The 19469-nt window shown below is 33.0% G+C and overlaps 1 protein-coding gene across 2 annotated transcripts in view; it reads left to right on the top strand.

Moving 5' to 3' along the window:
• The first annotated feature begins 3316 nt into the window (after positions 1-3316).
• Positions 3317-19469, top strand: part of LOC131156233 (SAL1 phosphatase) — a 39473-nt gene continuing 23320 nt past the window's right edge. Inside the window, exons 1-2 of one of the 2 annotated variants that reach the window (XM_058109765.1) lie at positions 3317-3642; positions 17105-17180. In XM_058109765.1, coding sequence (XP_057965748.1) covers positions 3433-3642; positions 17105-17180 — 286 coding nt within the window. In that variant the 5' untranslated portion in view covers positions 3317-3432. The remainder of the gene's footprint in view (positions 3643-17104; positions 17181-19469) is intronic. The other variant, XM_058109759.1, reaches the window with a different exon arrangement.

Below are 19469 nucleotides of genomic sequence, written 5' to 3'. Positions count from 1 at the left end.
GGCATGGATGGGTAGATGCATGGAGGTATGTCTATGTACATGGTTATGTATGTGGATGCATGAATGCATGTGTGATGGTGTGTGGAGTTATATGTATGCTTATATGTGTGTGTATATATATGTGTATTTATGATTATAGCCATATTTAATGTATGTATATATATATATATATATATATATATATATATATGATTAGGTATATGTATATTAGTATATATACACACACACACGTACATATAACTATATATGTGTATATGTGTATGTATATAAGTAGTGTATGTAAGTTTAATACATGGGTTCGTATATTATATATATCTGTGTGTGTGTGTGTGTGTGAATTTTTATTTTTATGTATACATGTGTGTGCATGTATATGTGTATTTATATGTATATACATATGTATGTATCTATACATGTATTTATGAAGTTTTTTCCCATTTTATCCCTTTTTTTTTTAAATATATTAAATAATACATTTTTTTGGAAAATATTTTCCGGAATAACCCTGACGTAATCTCACTACTTGGAGTAGTGAGATTTGCCACGTGTCATTTCCATAAAAAAATGTTATTTAATATATTTTTAAAGAAAATGATAAATCGGGAAATAAATTATTCTGCGTAATAAATCGGGAAATAATTTATTATGCAGAATAATTTATTTCCCGATTTATCATTTTTAAAAAATATATATTAAAAGAATTTATTGTATAATAAATTGAAAATTTGAATTTTATTTTAAATTTGAATTTATTATATTTTCTGGGTATTTACACCCAATTTTATACCTTTTTTATATGTATATTCTAAATATTTTTTTAAAAAAGCTAAATTTTTATAACTTTTCAAAATTTTAAATATTAGAAAATAAAAAATATCTTCTACAACTAAGCGAGTCTTTAACATTTTTTTTTCTCATCTTTTATAATAAAGATAATCCATCTTTACTTTGAATAATAAAGGTATACATAATTATCATATCTTAATTTTCTCTCAGTTTTTTATTAATTAAACAAAATAATAAGTGAAAACACCTAAGAAGTAGTCTTAGAAAGAGTATCCCACATAATTAGAATCCACAAATAAATACATTAATTACACATATCTTTGACTTAAGAATATTTAACCTCAAAAAAACTAACACACTTTTTTTTATTTTTTTGTCTCTTAAAAAGAATCAACTTTTACTTTGATTTTTTCTATTCATTGATCATAAAAAATCAATTAATAATTAAAATAAAAAATTATATTTGGGAATTTGAATTCGAGAGTCAAATTTAAATTTGGGTAAAATTATGAAAAAAGTATTTATTTTTTGTACAAATACATAAAAATCATATTCACAATTTAAATTTCAAACTCTAAATATATATTATTATTTTTAAATATTTTTTAAAAATGAATAATATTTTTGAACATTATGTTTTCTGTCCTTTAGCAAACTGTCAGTGCATTTTGTTTTTTTCTTTTCTTTTTTAAAATTATATTAAATGAGGATGACCTAAGTGGAGAGTTGGGCACAAAAACTGACAAGGGATTGTGTTTTAGCATTGGGCTGTTCCTTGTTAGGTTTAGCTAAATTCGCGCCTGCGCTTGCACATACATCCAAACAATCTCACTCCTTCCTGCCCCATCCATCCCCACGCGTAAACTGCAGCGGCCGACACGCGTCCCATTATTAATGGACTCAGAAAATCGGAAGCATTGAATATTTTCTCATCTATATATATTTTTTTTGATAAGAGAAGTTGAACAATCACATAGTTTAAATGCATTACCAAAAGAAAACAAAATAGAAAGGATCCAAATGTATATGTTTATTGGAGGGATAAGGATGACTAGATTTGTGTCGGTTTTACTATGATATATATATATATATAAATTAAATTGACCATTCACAATTTTAAAAAGCTATAAATTAAAATTAAATAGTTAATTAATAAGTCAAATCCGCGTTTGGTAGTGTCGCTACCCTAAACTCGTAACCAAATAGGAGCGTCGAATTTTGGATATGCTGCGTGTATTTAATGTCATCTCGCTACTGTGTAATAAATTATTTTCCAATTTATTACGCAGAAGAATTTATTTTTTGATTTATCATTTTTTTAAAAATATATTAAATAATATTTTTTTAATGAAAATGACACGTGGCAAATCTCGCTACTCAAAGTAGTGAGATTACGTCAGGGTTATTTTGGGAAATATTTTCCCAGAAAAGGTATTATTTAATATATTGAAAAAAAAGGATAAAATCAGAAAAAACTCTGTATTTATGTGCATTAGTGTATATATGTGTGTGTGTGTATATATATATATATATATATATATATATATATATAGGGCAAAGACATTGATCTTTCTTGAGATTTTGAAAATTTTTAAAGACTTTCTCTGAGATTTTAAGAATTTTAGAGACCTCCCTTAAGGTTTGTCAAAAAGACACAAATATTTTTTTATATTTTGCAAAAAAAATAAAGTTTTTCCAGGAGAAGTTTGTATATTTTTGGCATAATCTCAAAGGAGGTATATAATATTTTAGAAATTTTAGGGGAGGTTTATGATATTTTTAAAATCTCAGTGGGAGTTTTTATCTTTTTTGTCAAATCTAAAGATCGTTAGTGTCTTTTGCTTTTAATATAATTAAATAAATTTAAAATTTAAATGAGCTCAGGCCAAGGGTGTACAAAAATTACCAAAAAACCGAAAATCGCACCGAAACCAAACCGAAACCATAAAAGGTTTGATTTTTTGGTTTTCGGTTTCAGTTGCGGTTTTCAAAAATAAAAAGGTTCGGTTTCAGTTTCAGTTTTATGTTGAAACCGAATCGAAAAAAATCGAAAAACCGATTTATATAAGATATATATATATATATATATAATATGACTAGTAAAAATATAGCATGTAATATAACCATATAGCCACTATAGAAAAAAAAAATTCTCAATAAATTTTTAAGAATTTTATAAAAAATAAGGTTATTTTTATTAAAAGTGTTCAACATATTTTATTTTGTTAAAATTATAAGTCCCTATAAAAAATTAAAATGCTTAATAAATTTTCAACAACTTTATGAAAACTAAAGGTTTTTTTTTTTTTTTTTGTAAAAATATATTGGTTTAAAGCCAAAAAATCGCAACTGAGCCGCCAAATTTTTGATTTTCAATTAAAGCATAATTTCGGTTCGGTTTTCGATTTTTTGGTTTTGGTTTCAGTTCAGAAATCCCAAAATCAAAAATTTCGATTTAATTTTTGATTTTCAATTTTGGTCAAAATCGAACCAAACTGAACCGTGTACACGCTTAGGGTAAATTAAAATTGTATTACTAAAATTAGCCTCGTCGCTCTGGTCGTTTGATTGAAGGAACAAAATAAAAGAGATGAGCAAAATAGAAGAGGCAGAGCTTAGCGAAGCCTTGCCGCCTGGGGGGGCTTTATGGCCGCCTCATTCTATAAATTATCGTCAAGCTTTGTGCTTTACCCTAGATTCGCTTCTTCTTCTCATCTAAAACCCGGAACCTCCAAACCCTTTCTCTCTCTCTCCTTCAGTTCATCTTCAGCGCCAGTTCTTGCTGCTTCAATGTCTTACGAAAAAGAGCTCGCAGTCGCAAAAAAAGCCGCCCTTCTTGCTGCCCGCCTTTGCCAGGCAATATACCCTTCTCTCCCCTGTGCCTTTTTAATTTTATGAATCTAGATCGTAATTTGAGCAAAACACCGAGCATGTAACTATTATTTGAGCAAACCAAATGCTTAGCAGTCTCGAATGTAAGGCTGTTTCAGGGTTGACATGGTCGGTTGACATGTGAGTAATTTCTCTTGTTCTGAAACAGATTACTTGACTATGGGAAAACTCTGTTTGATTTGAAGTCAAACTGGGTGATTGGGCTAGCTGATTCAGCCTGATTGGCACTACCATTTTTTTGGAGTTTGAAATTCTTATTAATTTTATAATATTTATGGGGCAAGAAACTTTGGAGGTCATGAATGCTATATTTGTGGGCATTGATACCATAATTCAACATTCATAGTTGGAGTACAAGTATCAGAAAAGTGGGAATTCAAGGTTATAGATAAAAAGGTTAAAATAATTTAAGTATCAATTTGGTTATGTTAGGTAGCTGACAGCCAATGGAAAACTTTGTCAGATCTTATTATCATGAATTCTTGCCAAATTCACCTAGGTCAAGAAAATAGACCGGGTTAGTATAAAAGGGAGAGGATAAATAAGTTAGCATAAGAAACTAAGATTAGATTAGTAACTTGTAATATAGGGATTCTTACGGGTATGGAAATAGTGGAAATAATGTTTAGGAGGAAAATTAACTCAATTTGCCTTCAAGAGACGAAATGGATAGGAGATGAAGTTAGAAAATTTGAAAAATCATGATTTAAACTTTGGTAGACTAGTAAAGAGAAATATAAAAAAATGGAGTGAGTATTATTGTATACAAGGACCTAAAAGATAATATAGTAGATGTTAGAAGAATAGGGGATAAGATTATTAAATTAGGACAACTTTAGACTTGGATATACTGAGCATCAGTAGTGCATATGCTCCTCGAATAGGATTTGTAGAAAATCTTAAAAGACAATTTTGAGAAGATATAGATAGTATTTTACAAGGGATACCAATGTCAGAAAAGACATTCATAGGAGCTGATTTGAATGGTTACATCGGGAAGGATGATATAGGATATGAGAGAATACAAGGAGGCTATGAATATGAAGATAAAGATGAGGCTGGTGATACAATCTTATATTTTGCCATGTACGATTTGGTTATATTGAATACTTTCTTTATAAAAAGAGAAGAACAATTAATAACCTTCAAGAGTGGGTATAATAAAAACCAAATAGATTTCTTAACTAAGAATGGGGATCATCTATCTTATTACGATTGTAAAGTTATTCTAGGTGAAAGTTTGACTACACAACATAGAGTCTTAATATTAGATATATATATATATATATATATATATATAAACATAAGAAAAGGAGTAGCGTAAATCAACGCAAGAGAACTAGATGGTGGAACTTGAAGGGAGATAATATAATAAAATTTAAAGATAAAATGATCAAAGAATGTGATTGGATAGTAGGGAATAAGGTTGATGCAAATACTGTTTGGAATAAAATGACAAATTTTATCGTGAGGATAGCAAAAGAGGTTTTAGGTGAGTTCAAAGGAAGATAATTGGGTAGTAAAGAAAGTTGGTGGTGGGATCAAGAAGTCCAAAAAACCATTAAGACAAAAAGAAGTTGGTATAAAATATAACAAAATTGTAGGAATATAGAAAATCTTGAAAAATATAAAGACGCAAGAAAAAGTGCAAAAAATACTATTATTGAAGTTAAACATAGAGCTTATGATACTTTATACACTAACGTAGATGCAAAAGGAGGAAAAGACATTTACAAACTTGCTAGAGCTAGAGGAAGAAAATGCCAAGATCTAAGTGACGTAAAATGTATAAAGGATGAGAATGAAAATGTCTTAATTAGTAAAGAAGACATAAAAGTGAGGTGGTGGAGATATTTGATAAGTTGTTTAATGAAAATCAAAATGAAATATTGAACTTGGAAGTGACAAATGAGGAGAAGACTAAAAATATAAGATTTATTCTCAAAATTAGAGTCCTTGAAGTTAAGATGACATTAAAAAAGATGAAAAGTAGGAAATTTATAGGAGTAGATAAAATACCAATTGAAGTTTGGAAATGTTTAGGGGATAAAGAATTTATTGGTTAACTAATCTTTTCAACACTATTATAAAAACCAAGAAAATGCTAGAAGGATGGAGGAAAAATACATTACTACCTTCGTACAAAAACTAAGGCGATATTCAAAACTATAATAACTATCGTGGAATTAAGATTATGAGTCATACGATGAAATTATAGGAAGGGTAATTGAACATAGAATAATATTAGAAATGAAAATTTCAGAAGATCAATTTAGTTTTATGCTCGGGAGATCTACAATAGAAGCTATTTATCTTTTAAAAAGTTTAATGGAAAATTTTAGGAAAAAGAAGAGGGACCTGCATATGATTTTTATTGACCTAAAGAAAGCTTATGATAGAGTACCTAGGGAAGTTCTTTGGTGGGTCTTAGAAAAGAAGGGAATTTGTAGTTGATATTCGGTGGTCATTAAGGATATCTATGATAGAGTAGTGACTAGCTTTAGGACTATAGGAGGTGAATCTAGAGATTTCCCAATCACAGTTGATGCACATCAAGGTTCAACTTTGATTCCTTATCTTTTTTACTTTAGTAATTGATGAACTAACTAAGAATATCCAATATGAGATCCCTTGGTATATGTTGTTTGCAGATGATATCGTGTTGATTGATGATAGTAGGAGCAGAGTGGAATTTAAGTTAGAACTTTGAAGAGCCAAATTAGAGTCTAAAGGGTTCAAGATAAGTAGGAATTAGATAGAATATATGAATGTAATTTTAGTAATGTAAGGAGTAAAGATTAAACTTGATAATCAAGAGATTAATAGCACCGATAGATTTAGATATCTTGGATCTATTATGCAAGGTGAAGGATAAATTGAAAAAAATGTAGTACATAGAATTAAAACAAGTTGGGTGAAATGGAGGAGTGCGTTAGGTGTGTTGTGTGATCATAGCATACCCTTAAAATTAAAAGGGAAGTTTTATAAGACGGTTATTAGGCTAGCTATGCTTTATGTTTCAGAATGTTGAGCAACTAAGAAACAATATGTACAAAAAATAAGTGTTGCTGAGATGCGAATGTTAAGGTGAATGAGTGGTGTAACATTAAAAGATAAAGTAAGAAATGAACATATACGTAATAATTTAGGTATAGCACCGGTTGAAAACAAGATAAGGGAGGGGCGGCTTAGATGGTTTGGGCATTTGAAATACATGCCTACTAGAGCACTTGTAAGGAGAAGTGAGTTAGTTATTATGCTAGACATTAAAATGAATAGGATTAGACCTAAAATAATTTGGAATAAGGTAGTGAGGAAGAATTTAATAGTCCTTAATCTAATAATGGAAAACACTCTTGATTGGATGAATTGATGGGAAAGGATTCATGTAGCCGATCCCACCTAGTGGAACTTAAAGCTTGTTGTTGTTGTTGTCTTAATTTGGTTATTTGTATGTGCATTAGTCATGCATAGATGCACAAAGAGGCAAGCGTGCACACACACAAACACAATGATAGGAGGAAATAAGGCGGGGATAATCCTTTATAGAGTTAAAAGGCCACCTGCAAATTGTTTTTGCATGGTTATTGTGCGAGAAGGTTTATAATGCTTATTTAATGAACTCTTTTAGTACAATTATGATTGTAGGAAATTTTCTATGAAGGGGAAAATTTTTGTTAGGATCCTTAAATCAATTGGGATTTCTAATTAATGTGTTTTGATTCCCAAATCAATTGAGATTCTATTTAATGTTGGGATTTTTATTTAATGTGTTAGTTTCCCAAATCAATTAGGATTGAGTCCATAAAGGAATTGGATTGGGAAATTTTACATTCCTAGTAGTAGTATATGTAACCCTATGGAGCTTTTTTCATTCAAGCGATAACATAATTCATAACTTTTGGCTAATTTGGAGGTAGATCCCTTTGAAATAATCAACCATATTTCCCCTTTCTATTTTCCATCCTTCCCATCCCTTTGGTATCAAAGCCAGCGTTCTTGTGCATGTCATTAACCCGTTGACAAAAGCAAGATCTTGGAATTCTTGATCTTCGCTCATATGCAATAGCCTAAAAAAATTCAGTAAAGCCCCAGCTGGAATCTAGGCTAAAGCTGAACGTAGCAATATATTTAAGGCTCAAATGAAGAGATCCAGACACTGCTCTCTTAACTACTCATTAAATCTTCCCATAAAGATATAGAAGATGACGCCTCTACATCATCTAATCCTAGGGAGCAGCCATATGTGCAGGAAGGAGGATGCCAAGGATAGCATGATCATGGTCCTCCTTGCATGAAGGTGGAATTTCCTTGGTGGGACAGTGATGACCTTATTGGTTGAGTTTCTAGGGCTAAAAAATAATTTGATTTCTCCGCACTCTAGAAACATCTAAAGTTGAGATTGCTACTATTAGTTTGGATGATGTTGCTATTCAATGGTGGTTTGAACTTCATTATGGAATGCTTTCATGCCTAGAATTTGTTTCTAGGTTACTCATCCGATTTGGGCCCGTTGGAAATGAGAATATTGATGGAGCTTGCCAAAATACGCCAAACTAGCATTGTCTTGGAGTATTAGATACAATTGGAGCGACTATGAAATAGGACTAAAGATTGGAATGAAAGCCAACTCGTTGGTGCTTTAATTGAAGGTCTCCTACCTGACATTTGTTGTGAGATCAAAGTGCATTGACTGTATACCATGATTGCGGAAATTTCCTTTGTATGGTTTGAAGAAGAGAAATTGGGAGAAGAATGATGTCACTCCAGCAAGACCATTAGAAAGCAGAATGTTAGAAGCACTATCACACCACCTACTCGTCGCAATCCTCCTGCCAAATGATGGACAAAAGAGGAACTTAAAGAATGAACAACAAAGGGTTTGTGCTGGCATTGTGATGAGAAGTGGCATAGAGGGCATCAGTGCAAAAAGGGACGACTCTTGATGATTGAACCAGTGGAGAAGCCAAAGGAGGTTGAGAATGACTATGTTGATTCATATAAGGAATGCAATCTGATGATAATGATGAATCTATAACTTTTTCAATTCATGCTTTAACTAGATATGCTATTCACCAAACCATGAAAATTAATGGCGTCCTAAGATGTTAACTTGTTACTATCTTAGTTGATACGAATATCACTATTAATTTCATGGATACTAAAATTGCTAAATGACTAGCCTACTTTGTGGAGCAATGTGAAAAGTTTTAAGTGAAGGTTGTAGATGGAAGGACTTTGACATGCTAGAGCATGTGTCCAAAGCTTAAACTTATTGTGCCGAATTATGGGTTGTATGTTGATTTCTTTTTGCTGCCACTAGAAGACTATGAAGTGGTTTGGGGTATTGAATGGCTAAGGACTCTAGGAGATATAGCTTGGAATTTTTCTAAATTGGTTATAATGTTTGCCATGAATGGCAAAAGAGTGACTTTTAAAGGCAAATGTTGTGGTAATGTCATGACAATTTCAAACCATCGTATGGAGAAGCTCCTATAAACTGAGCAACATGGCTGCCTAGTATAACTTTGAGCACCAGAGGAGTTACTAGATCAATTTGGCTAGGATGAAGGGCTAGAATATCTTATTTCATAATTTTATGACCTCTTTGTGGAGCCATAAGGATTGGCACATCGATGAACACATGATCACCGCATTCCTCTATTGCCAAGTAGCGTCCTTACTAATGCTCGTCCTTATCGCTATTCTTATTGAAAAGGTAATGAAAGAAATGCTAGATGTGTCCGCCTATATTCTTCTCCTCCCTTATTGGTGAAGAAGGGTAGCTCTTGGCAAATGTGTGTTGATTATCAATCACTGAACAAGAAAATTGTGAAGGATAAATATCCTACCCCTGTCGTGGATGAATTGTTAGATGAGTTGGGAGGTGCCCCACAGTTCACCAAACTTGAGTTGATATAAGGCTATCACCAGATTTAGGTACATTGGGATGGCATTCAGAAGATTGCGTTTAAAACTCGTGATGACCATTACAAGTTCTTGGTTATGCCTATTGGGTTAACCAATGTGCTTTCTACCTTCCAAAGTCATGAATGACATTTTTCGACCTTAACTACATACGTTTCTTCTCATATTTTTTGATGAAATCTTGATATATAGCTAATCTCTTGTAGATCATTTATGTCATTTGTGAATTGTACTCACCACTTTTCGTGAGCATCATCTGTTTGTCAAGAAATTTAAATGTAACTCTGCTCAACCTCATGTGGAATACCTTGGGCATATTGTTTTCCAAGAAGGTGTTTTAGTTGAACCTTCTAAAATACAAGCGATGATGGGCTGCCTATTCCACAAACAATCAAAATGTTGTGAGGATTTTAGGGGTTGATCGGTTACTACTGAAAATTTGTCGAGGAATATGAAAAATTAGCACTCCACTAACCACTCTACTAAAAAATGATGCATTCAAATGGAGCGAAGAAGTTGAACAAGCCTTTATCAAGCTTAAGCACGCAATGTCCACCTCACTTGCTTTGCTAGATTTCAACAAGGTGGTCATCATTGAGTTTGATGTATCAAGAGTTGGCATTGGTGCAGTTTTAATGCAAGATGGATGCTCCATTGCTTTCACCACTAAGGCCTCCGTCCTACATCAACATGTTTTTTTATGATAAAGAGATGCTAGCCATTGTGCATGTAGTTGCAGAGTGGAGAATGTATTTAATTGGCCAGCATTTGCAAATATGAACTGATCGCAAGAGCTTAAAGTATTTTTTGGAGCAACGAATTTCTTCCATGGATTAACAAAAGTGGGTTACTAATTTCTTCCATGGAATAACAAAAGTGTGTTACTAAGTTATTAGGCTATGACTATGAGATTATTTACAAGAAAGAGGCGACAATATGGTGGTAGGTGCATTCTCACGACTTCTTGAACAAGTTGAATTTGTAGCTCATTCTATACTTGCATGTATTACTCTTGAACAAATCAGGAAAGAATGGTGGCAAAATCCTTGGAGGAGAGATTCCCGGAGTTTATTGTTGCTCAGCCTTGAGGATAAGGCTGATTAGGATTCCCAAATCAAGTGGGATCTCTATTTACTTTAATGATTCCCAGATGAATCAAGATTTCTAATTAATGTGTTATAATTCCCAAATCAATTGGGATTCTGTTTAATGTTGGGATTTTTATTTAGTGTGTTAGGATTCCCAAATCAATAAGAATTGAGTACATTAAGGACTAGGATGGGATATTTTATATTTCTAATAGCACCCCTGCCCTATATATATGTAACTTTATGGGGCTTTTTCATTCAAGCAATAACATAATTCATAGCCTTTGGCTAATTTGGAGGCAGATTCCCTTGAAGTGATCAACCATATTTTCCCTTACCATTTTCCATCCTTTCAATTTCCCCAATTTCTATACGATAAAATCCTAGGGTCTTATCACATATCTTCTTTGGGGCAAGACAAATCTATTATAAGAAGACTTAATTCATTTGTGACTTTCAAAAATAAGAAAATTGATATGATTTGGTTTGATAGTTTCAACAATCATGCTTGATTTGTTGTCGGCTAAATCTCATATTTGATCTAGATCCTTACAAGATCTTGTATATTCCTTACAAATGGACTTCAAAATAAAGATCTTGACTCTCATTTAATTGTGGTGATGTTCACATGGTAATATATATTCAGTTGATTCATCTGATTTTATTGTGCAACATTTGAAGTTTATTTATTTATTTATTTTTTCGTAAATTGCTGGACCTCATATTTTCTAGTTTGAACATTCTGCTAAAGGAGGTCAATTTCTTGGAGGATTTTATGTGTGTCTATATTTTTATGAGGTATAAATCTTGAACCCAAATACATTGTTGAGCTTTTATTCCCCTTTCCTTTCCATTTTTTTTGAAGTTAAAAAATTAACAAGTTCATTAATCTTCTGAGTTCTTATGCTTGCAAACACTGTTTGACATTGTATTGTTAAAACCTATCACATGTCTTATTACGATGCTGAAGGATGGATGAGCTAATTGCAGTGTTAGGTAGGTTCATTCATTAACCAATGCTAGTTTTCCTCGCCACAAACCTGTTCACTTGGATTTGAAAATATTGTGTTAAAGAGTCTTTGTTTCACCTCGCTCTTTGACAAAGCTCTACGAGTGCATAATTCCTAGGGCTCTTGGGGCCTAGGTGTAGGGTGAAAAGCTCTGGTGTGGGCAGAGCAAGCTGCACTACTTTGAAATAAAATGTATAAAAGTTATTGTTGAAGGGACTTAATGTAAAATTGGAGAACAGTAAAATTAGGAAGGAATGGTGGCAAAATCCTTGGAGGAGAGAATTCCGGTGTTTATTGCTACTCAACCTTGAGGACAAGGCTGATTAGGATTCCCAAATCAAGTGGGATCTCTATTTAATGTAATGATTCCTAGATGAATTGGGATTTCTAATTAATGTGTTATAATTCCCAAATCAATTGGGATTCTATTTAATGCTGGGATTTTTATTTAATGTGTTAGGATTCCCAAATCATAAAGGATTGAGCACGTTAAGGACTTGGATGGGATATTTTACATTTCTAATAGGAGTAATCCTATGGGGCTTTTTCATTCAAGCAATAACATAATTCATAGCCTTTGGCTAATTTGGAGGCAGATCCCCTTGAAGTGATCAACCCTATTTTCCCTACTATTTTCCATCCTTTCAATTTCCCCAATTTCCATATGATAAAATACTAGGGTCGTATCAAATATCTTCTTTGGGGCAAGATACATTTGTTATAAGAGGACTTAATTCATTTGTGACTTTCATAAGTGTGAAAGTTGATATGATCGGGTTTGATTCATACTTGATTTGTTGTTGGCTAAATCTCATATTTGATCTAGATCCTTACAAGCTCTTTTATATTCCTTACAAATGAACTTAAATAAAGATCTTGACTATCATTTAATTGTGGCGATGTTTGCATGGTAATATATATTCAGATTATTCATCTGATTTTACTGTGCAACATTTAAAGTTTATTTTTTTCATAAATAGCTGGACCTCAATGTTTCCTAGTTTGAACATTCTGCTACAGGAGGTCAATTTCTTGGAGGATTTTATGTGTGACAATATTTTTATGAGGTACAATCCTGAACCCAAATACATTTTTGAGCTTTTATTCCTCTTTCCTTTCCATTTTTTTTTTGTAAAATTAAAAAATTAACAAGTTCATTAATCTTCTTAAGTTCTTATGCTTGCAAAACACTGTTTGAAATTGTATTAAGTTTTAAAAGACTCAATTGAGGCTTTCTTTGAGGTGAGCCTCAAGGCAAGGCATGCCTAAAACGCCTTAAGGCTCAATATAAAACAGCAAATTCCAAAAAGGCTAACGCATTATTTGCTGAGGCTTAAGCATTTTTACAAAAGGCTCGCCTTTTGCGCCGTTTTAGTTAAGGCTTACGCATTTTGAATTTTTGATTCTCAAGTTAGAATTGGTTAGAAAATTTTAACTACATGTTTATATAAAAGGAAATGTCATAATATGAGTTGATTTCTAAAACTCTTGAGAACCTCAAACCTCTCCAAAATAACTGAGAGTTGTATCTTAGATCAAAAAAATAGTTTGAACTTTATAGTAGTATAGCTATCTCATCTTTAAGTCATGTACTCAAATTAGCAATTTTTGAATGGCCACAAGCAGTTTGCAAAGTATATATACTTTTTCTTTTTTACATTTTATTTGTGATTTTCTTAATTTTTTCTTAATTTTTGTAATACATATTATTTATTTACATACTTTTATCTCAAAAACAAATTCCCAAAAGGCTTGCGCCCCAACACCTTGAGGCTTATGCCTCGCCTCTAAACGGTTAAAACGCCTCGCCTTAAGCCTTCTCCTTAAAAAACATTGCATTGTTTTGTTAAAAACCTATCACATGTCTTATTAGTTATTACGATGCTGAAGGATGGATGAGCTAATTGTGTTAGAGGCAGGTTTGGTCATTAACCAATGCTAGTTTTCCTCGCCATGAAACTGTTCACTTGGACTTGAAAATAGTGTTAAAGAGCATTTGTTTCACCTTGCTCTTTTAAAAAGCACTATGAGTGCTTAATTCCAAGGGTTCCTAGGGCCTAGGTGCAAGGTGAAAAGCATAGGTGTGAGGAGAGCAAGCTGCACAGCTTAGAAATAAGATGTATAAAAGTTATTGTTGAAGGGACTTAATATAAAATTGGAGAATATTAGAAAAACAGCTTATAGTAATTTTTGAATGCCCAAAACAAAAGGAAGACATTGTCCATGAAATAAAAACCACATTTGGAGTAAAGGAGGAAAAATCAATAATGCAACGTATTAGTGTTTTGTGGCTTTTTCCTTTTAGACTTTTTTTACATTATCTTTCTTCTTGTGTTTTGAATTCCCCAAAATGAAAAAGAGAGAAAGACTTTGCCTAGAAAAGAAAAAAGAGAAAACATAAAAAGCAAGGGTAAGGCTATGCGGTGATGATGCTCCCCTTACCCTCGTAAAGTGGGGATCCTTAGAGGCCAAGGATGCCTTTTTATTTTTTTTTTTATTTGAAGCAAAATGGGAAAAATGTCAATAACAGACGCCTTTTTGTGCGTAAAGCTCCAATCTTAGTGCGAACCTCTGGTGTCTCAAGCACACCAATGTCAAATTTAGTTATATTATTTTATACATTGATTCTTTGTTTTGGCTGCTTGCATATATTTTCCTGGGCCAAATATGGTATCTTTTACAATGGGAATTTTGTCTATTGGTGGTATCTTTGTCTGATCTTATTATCATGAATTCTTACTGAATTCACCTAGATCCAGGGAATAGACCGAATCATTATAAAAGGGTGAGGGTTAATAAGTTAGAACAAGAAACTAAGATTTGATTGGCAACTTGGAATATAGGGAATTCGGGAAAAATGTATGGAAATAGTGGAAATAGTGTTTGGAAAGAAAATTAATTTAATCTGCCTTCAAGAGACAAAATGGGTGGGAGAGAAAGCTATAGAAATTGAAAATTTTGGATTTAAACTTTGGTACACTGGTAAAGAAAAACATGAAAATGGGGTGGGTATTATTGTAGATATAGACCTAAAAGATAATGTAGTAGGTGTTAAAAGAATATGGGATAGGATCATTAAAATTAGGATATTTTTTGGCTTGGATATAGTGAACGTCATTCGTGCATATGCTTCCCAAATGAGCTTAGCAAAAAATCTAAAAAGAGAATTCTAGGAAGATATGGATAGTATTTTACAAGAGATATCAATGTCTGAAAAGGCATTCATAGGAGCTTATTTGGATGGTCACATTGGCAAAGATAATATAGGATATGAGAGGATACGCGGAGGTCATGGATATGGAGATAAAAATGAGGCTGATGATACAATATTAGATTTTGCTATATCTTACGATTTGGTAATATTGAATACTTGTTTTATAAAAATAGAAGAACACTTAATAACTTTCAAGAGTGGGTACAGTAAAAACCAAATATATTTTTTCTTCTTGACCGAGAACGGGCCCTATCTATCACTCTATCTTAAAAGGATTGTAAAGTTATTCCAGGTGAAAGTTTGGCTACAAAACATAGAGTCTTAGGATTAGATATACATATTAAAATATGGAAGAGAAGGAGTAGCATAAATCAACTCAAGAGGAATACATGGTGGAACTTGAAGGGAGATAATATAGTAAAATGCAAAGATAAAATGAACAAAGATTGTGATTGGATAGTAGAGGATAAGGTTCATGCAAATACTGTTAGGAATAAAATGGCAAATTCTATCGTAAGGATAGCAAAAGAGATTTTAGGTGAGTCCAAAGGAAGATACTTGGGTAGTAAAGAAAGTTGGTGGTGGGATCAAGAAGTCCAAAAAACCGTTAAGACAAAAAGAAATTAGTATAAAATATGGCAAAATTCTAGAAATATAGAAAATATTAAAAAATATAAAGAAGCGAGAAAAAAAAAAAGTAAAAACGGCTATCAATGAAGCTAAACATAGAGCTTATGCTTGGAAGATCAATAATAAAAGCTATTTATCTTTAAATGAGTTTAATGGAAAAGTTTAGGGAAAAGAAGGACTTGCCTATGGTTTTTATTGACCTAGAGAAAGTGTATGATAGAGTATCTAGGAAAGTGCTTTGGTGGGTATTAGAAAAGAAGGGAGTTTACAGTAGATATACAGAGGTCATTAAGGATATGTATGATAGTGTAGTGACTAGTGTTAGGACTGTAGGAGGAGATTCTAGAGAGTTTCCAATCACAATAAGTATATATCAAGGTTCTACTTTGAGTCCTTATCTTTTTGCTTTAGTAGTAGATGAAATTACTAGAAATATCCAAAATGAGATCCCTTGGTGTATATTGTTTGCAGATGATATTGTGTTGATTGATGATAGTAGGAGTGGAGTGGAATCTAAGTTAGAACTTTGGAGAGTTATATTAGAGTCTAAAGGGCTAAGGATAAGTAGGAATAAGATTGAATATATGATTTGTAATTTTAGTAATGTAAGGAGTAGCAATAGAGAGAAGATTGAACTGGATAATCAAGAGATTAATAGTAGTGATAGATTTAGATATCTTGGACCTATCATGCAAGGTGAAGGGGAAATTGAAGAAGATGTAGTACATAGAATTAAGACAGGTTGGGTAAAATGGTGGAGTGCGTCACATGTGTTGTGTGATCATAGAATACCCTTAAAATTAAAAGGGAAATTTTATAAGATGGCTATAAGGCTAGCTATGCTTTATGGTTTAGAATGTTGGGCAACTAAGAAACAACATGTACAAAAAATGAAAGTTGTTGAAATGCGTGTGTTAAGGTGGATGAGTGGTTTAACATTAAAAGATAAAACAAGAAATGAACATATATACCATAATTTAGGCATAGCATTGGTTGAAAATAAGATAAGGAAGGAGCAACATAGATGGTTTGGGCATTTGAAACGCAGGCCTTGTAGAGCACCTATGAGGAGGAGGGAGTTATGGTTTTTGGCATGTAAAGCAGTAGGGGTAGGCCCAAAATAACTTGGAATGAGGTTGTGAGGAAGGATTTAACAGCCCTTGATCTGATAGAGGAAAATGCTATGGATCGGGTGAATTGTTGGAAAAGGATTCATGTGGCTGACCCCACCTAGTGGGACTTAAGGCTTGTTGTTGTTGTTGGTGGTGGTTCTTGGTGGCTTTGGTTGGGGCTTTTTGAATTATGAACAGAACACTTTTTTCTACAAATATTTGAATCATGTTTACACTATTTCTGACTAGTTTTTCATGCTATACTCTTCAGTCTCATCTCCTGTATATGACAGTGATTACCAACAAATCACTAATTTAATTATGTAGTTTATCTACGTAGAAAAACTATTCTTGTTACATAAAACTAATTTTGTTTTTCCATATTTTGCATTGTTGACTCTTTTTTTCTGTTTTTCTTCTTTTGGTGTGTAATTTGTCCTACAGAAGGTGCAGAAGACAATGCTGCAAGCAGATGTCCAATCAAAATTGGATAAAAGTCCTGTCACAGTGGCAGATTATGGTTTTCATTGAACTCTCTTGCACATTCAAATTTGTTTTATTTAATATTTTATTAATTGTGTACACTTGCAACTTGATGCTTTAATTCAGTTGATTGTAAAATCACATTGCTTTATATACTTTAAAGCGTGCAGCTGCTCTGCAGTAGTGCAGTACATACTCTTGTATGCAAATTGTAGCAACTGAATTTGTTGCTAGGAATGTATAGATTTGGTGCACTTTTAATTTGCTGTAACTTCTTTTCTCTATATATAGTTTGTCTACCCAGTTAGATAAATAAGACAAATGCTGTCTTTATAAAAATTTTTGAGGTACACTTTCAGATCATAGAACAAGCTGTTTGTCCTTGTACTTTCCCATTCCAGGGATGTGTATTTTGTCCTATTTTAAAAATATTTATGCAATATAGTTTCAGAGAGGCCCAATTTGATGTTGAAGGATTAGGAGTCAATTTGTGAATTGTCTAGTTCATTTGCATACTGTGTGCAGACTTTTGTAATGTTATAATGTCCATCTAGTTGGGATGCGCTGCAACAATGTAACCCCTTCAAACATTGATATACTTTTTGTAGGTCAATTTGGAAGTGTTTCTAAGCAACAATTCCCTTGGGATGAAGGTGAATCTTGAGATTAAAATGGTTGACAATTCCATTGAATTTCCACAAATCCTTGTTCTTAGCTGGAGTGCTCAGGGACGTGCCCAAGTATCTGGGGCTTTTTCTGAATTGGGCAGCAATGGTGTGGAAGCACTCCAAAGAATAAGTCTTGCTTATGGGATTATGAACATTTGTTCTGCTATTTAATTGAAAATTCTTGGAAACTGATTTGGGATTTCTCTCAATCAGACTTAGTAAAGACATACCCAGAAGATTTGTCTGAGTTATGACAACTGATGATCTAACTTTTATTTCAACCTCCGTAGAGGATAGTTCCAAAAAGGATTGGACATGGTAGCATATATAAGCAGTTTAGCTAATACGACTCACTAACTCAGGATTCTAGAGAATTGTGTAGCTAATTTGTTGTGAAAGATCCAAAGATGAGACAAGAATCTGTATAGTGGTAGTTCAGCAACTTCTGCTCAAATTGCTTGTAAATAAACACAGGGAATCCATCAGAAGCCCAGGCTTTGAAATTAAAAACAGGAAGTCCATCTCAAGAGATGGATGTTGAGCATAGCTAAATGGCATTGGTAAAAAAAATATAAAATAATTTTTTTGTTCAGCAATTTCATGTTAGAATGTGGAATTTAAGGAGAGATGAAGATACTGGTTTTAATTGCACCAGAAGGAGTAATTTTATTGGGCCTACATTTAATTGGACCAGAGAATTATTTTGTTGGGCCTAAATCAGGAATTTCTAGGCCCAACAACAGGAGAGCCACTTACTGCCAAGTGTTGAAAACAGGGCTAGAGGAAATGAGCTCTATGAAGGCCCAATCTGAATTTCAAACAGACCATGTATTTGTTGGGCTGGGAGATATACGGGCTTTTGTACATTTTAGTGGGCAGGAGCCCTCTTGTTCATGTGATTTTTCTTTTAGGCCCGAAAGAATGAGGAGGGGAGGAGATCAATGGAGTTGGAGGAAACACAGGTTGAAGAAGTGGCATTGGCAGTGTCTATGAGAATAGGAAAACAGTCTCAATTCTTGCATAGACTTTCAGAAGTATACGAACAAGTGAAGATGGAGAGGAGTGGTTTCGTAACAAGGAAAAGGGCAAGGAGGTTGTGGATTCCAATAACCAGAAGGAAGATCTGTCTAATTTTATAGAAGATGGGGAAGATTCAATGTCCTCTTTCAATCTTGAAGCTGATGGATTGCAAATGAAACAATTGAGGAGATAAGAGAAAGGATGAGGCAAGGCTAAAGTGAGATGGAAGAGGCATTGGCTGCATCTAAGAGAATAGGAAAACAGTTTTAACTCTTGCATAGACTTTCAGAAGTGTACAAGCAAATGAAGACAGAGAGGAGAGATTTTGTGACATGAATTTTGTGACACGAAAAAAGTTTGTGGATTCATGGAACTAGAAGGAATATCAGTCTAAATGTTATAGAAGATAGGGAAGAGTCAATGTCCTCATTCAATCTTGAAGCTGATGAATTGTTAATGGAACAATTGAGGATCTAAGATGAAGGATGAGGCAAGGCTAAAGGCATGATATTTTTGGAGGAGGAGAAATTGACACTAGCTTAAGTTCAGAGTCTCCTTCATCAGTAGATATTGCCTTGGTCTGGGTTTTAGAAGTCAGGGTACGGATGCTGCCAGGAACTCAAAAGGTACCAGTTTCT

This window comes from Malania oleifera, chromosome 1, assembly GCF_029873635.1.
Source record: "Malania oleifera isolate guangnan ecotype guangnan chromosome 1, ASM2987363v1, whole genome shotgun sequence".
NCBI lineage: Eukaryota > Viridiplantae > Streptophyta > Magnoliopsida > Santalales > Ximeniaceae > Malania > Malania oleifera.
This window is presented reverse-complemented; position numbering and strand designations above follow the sequence as displayed.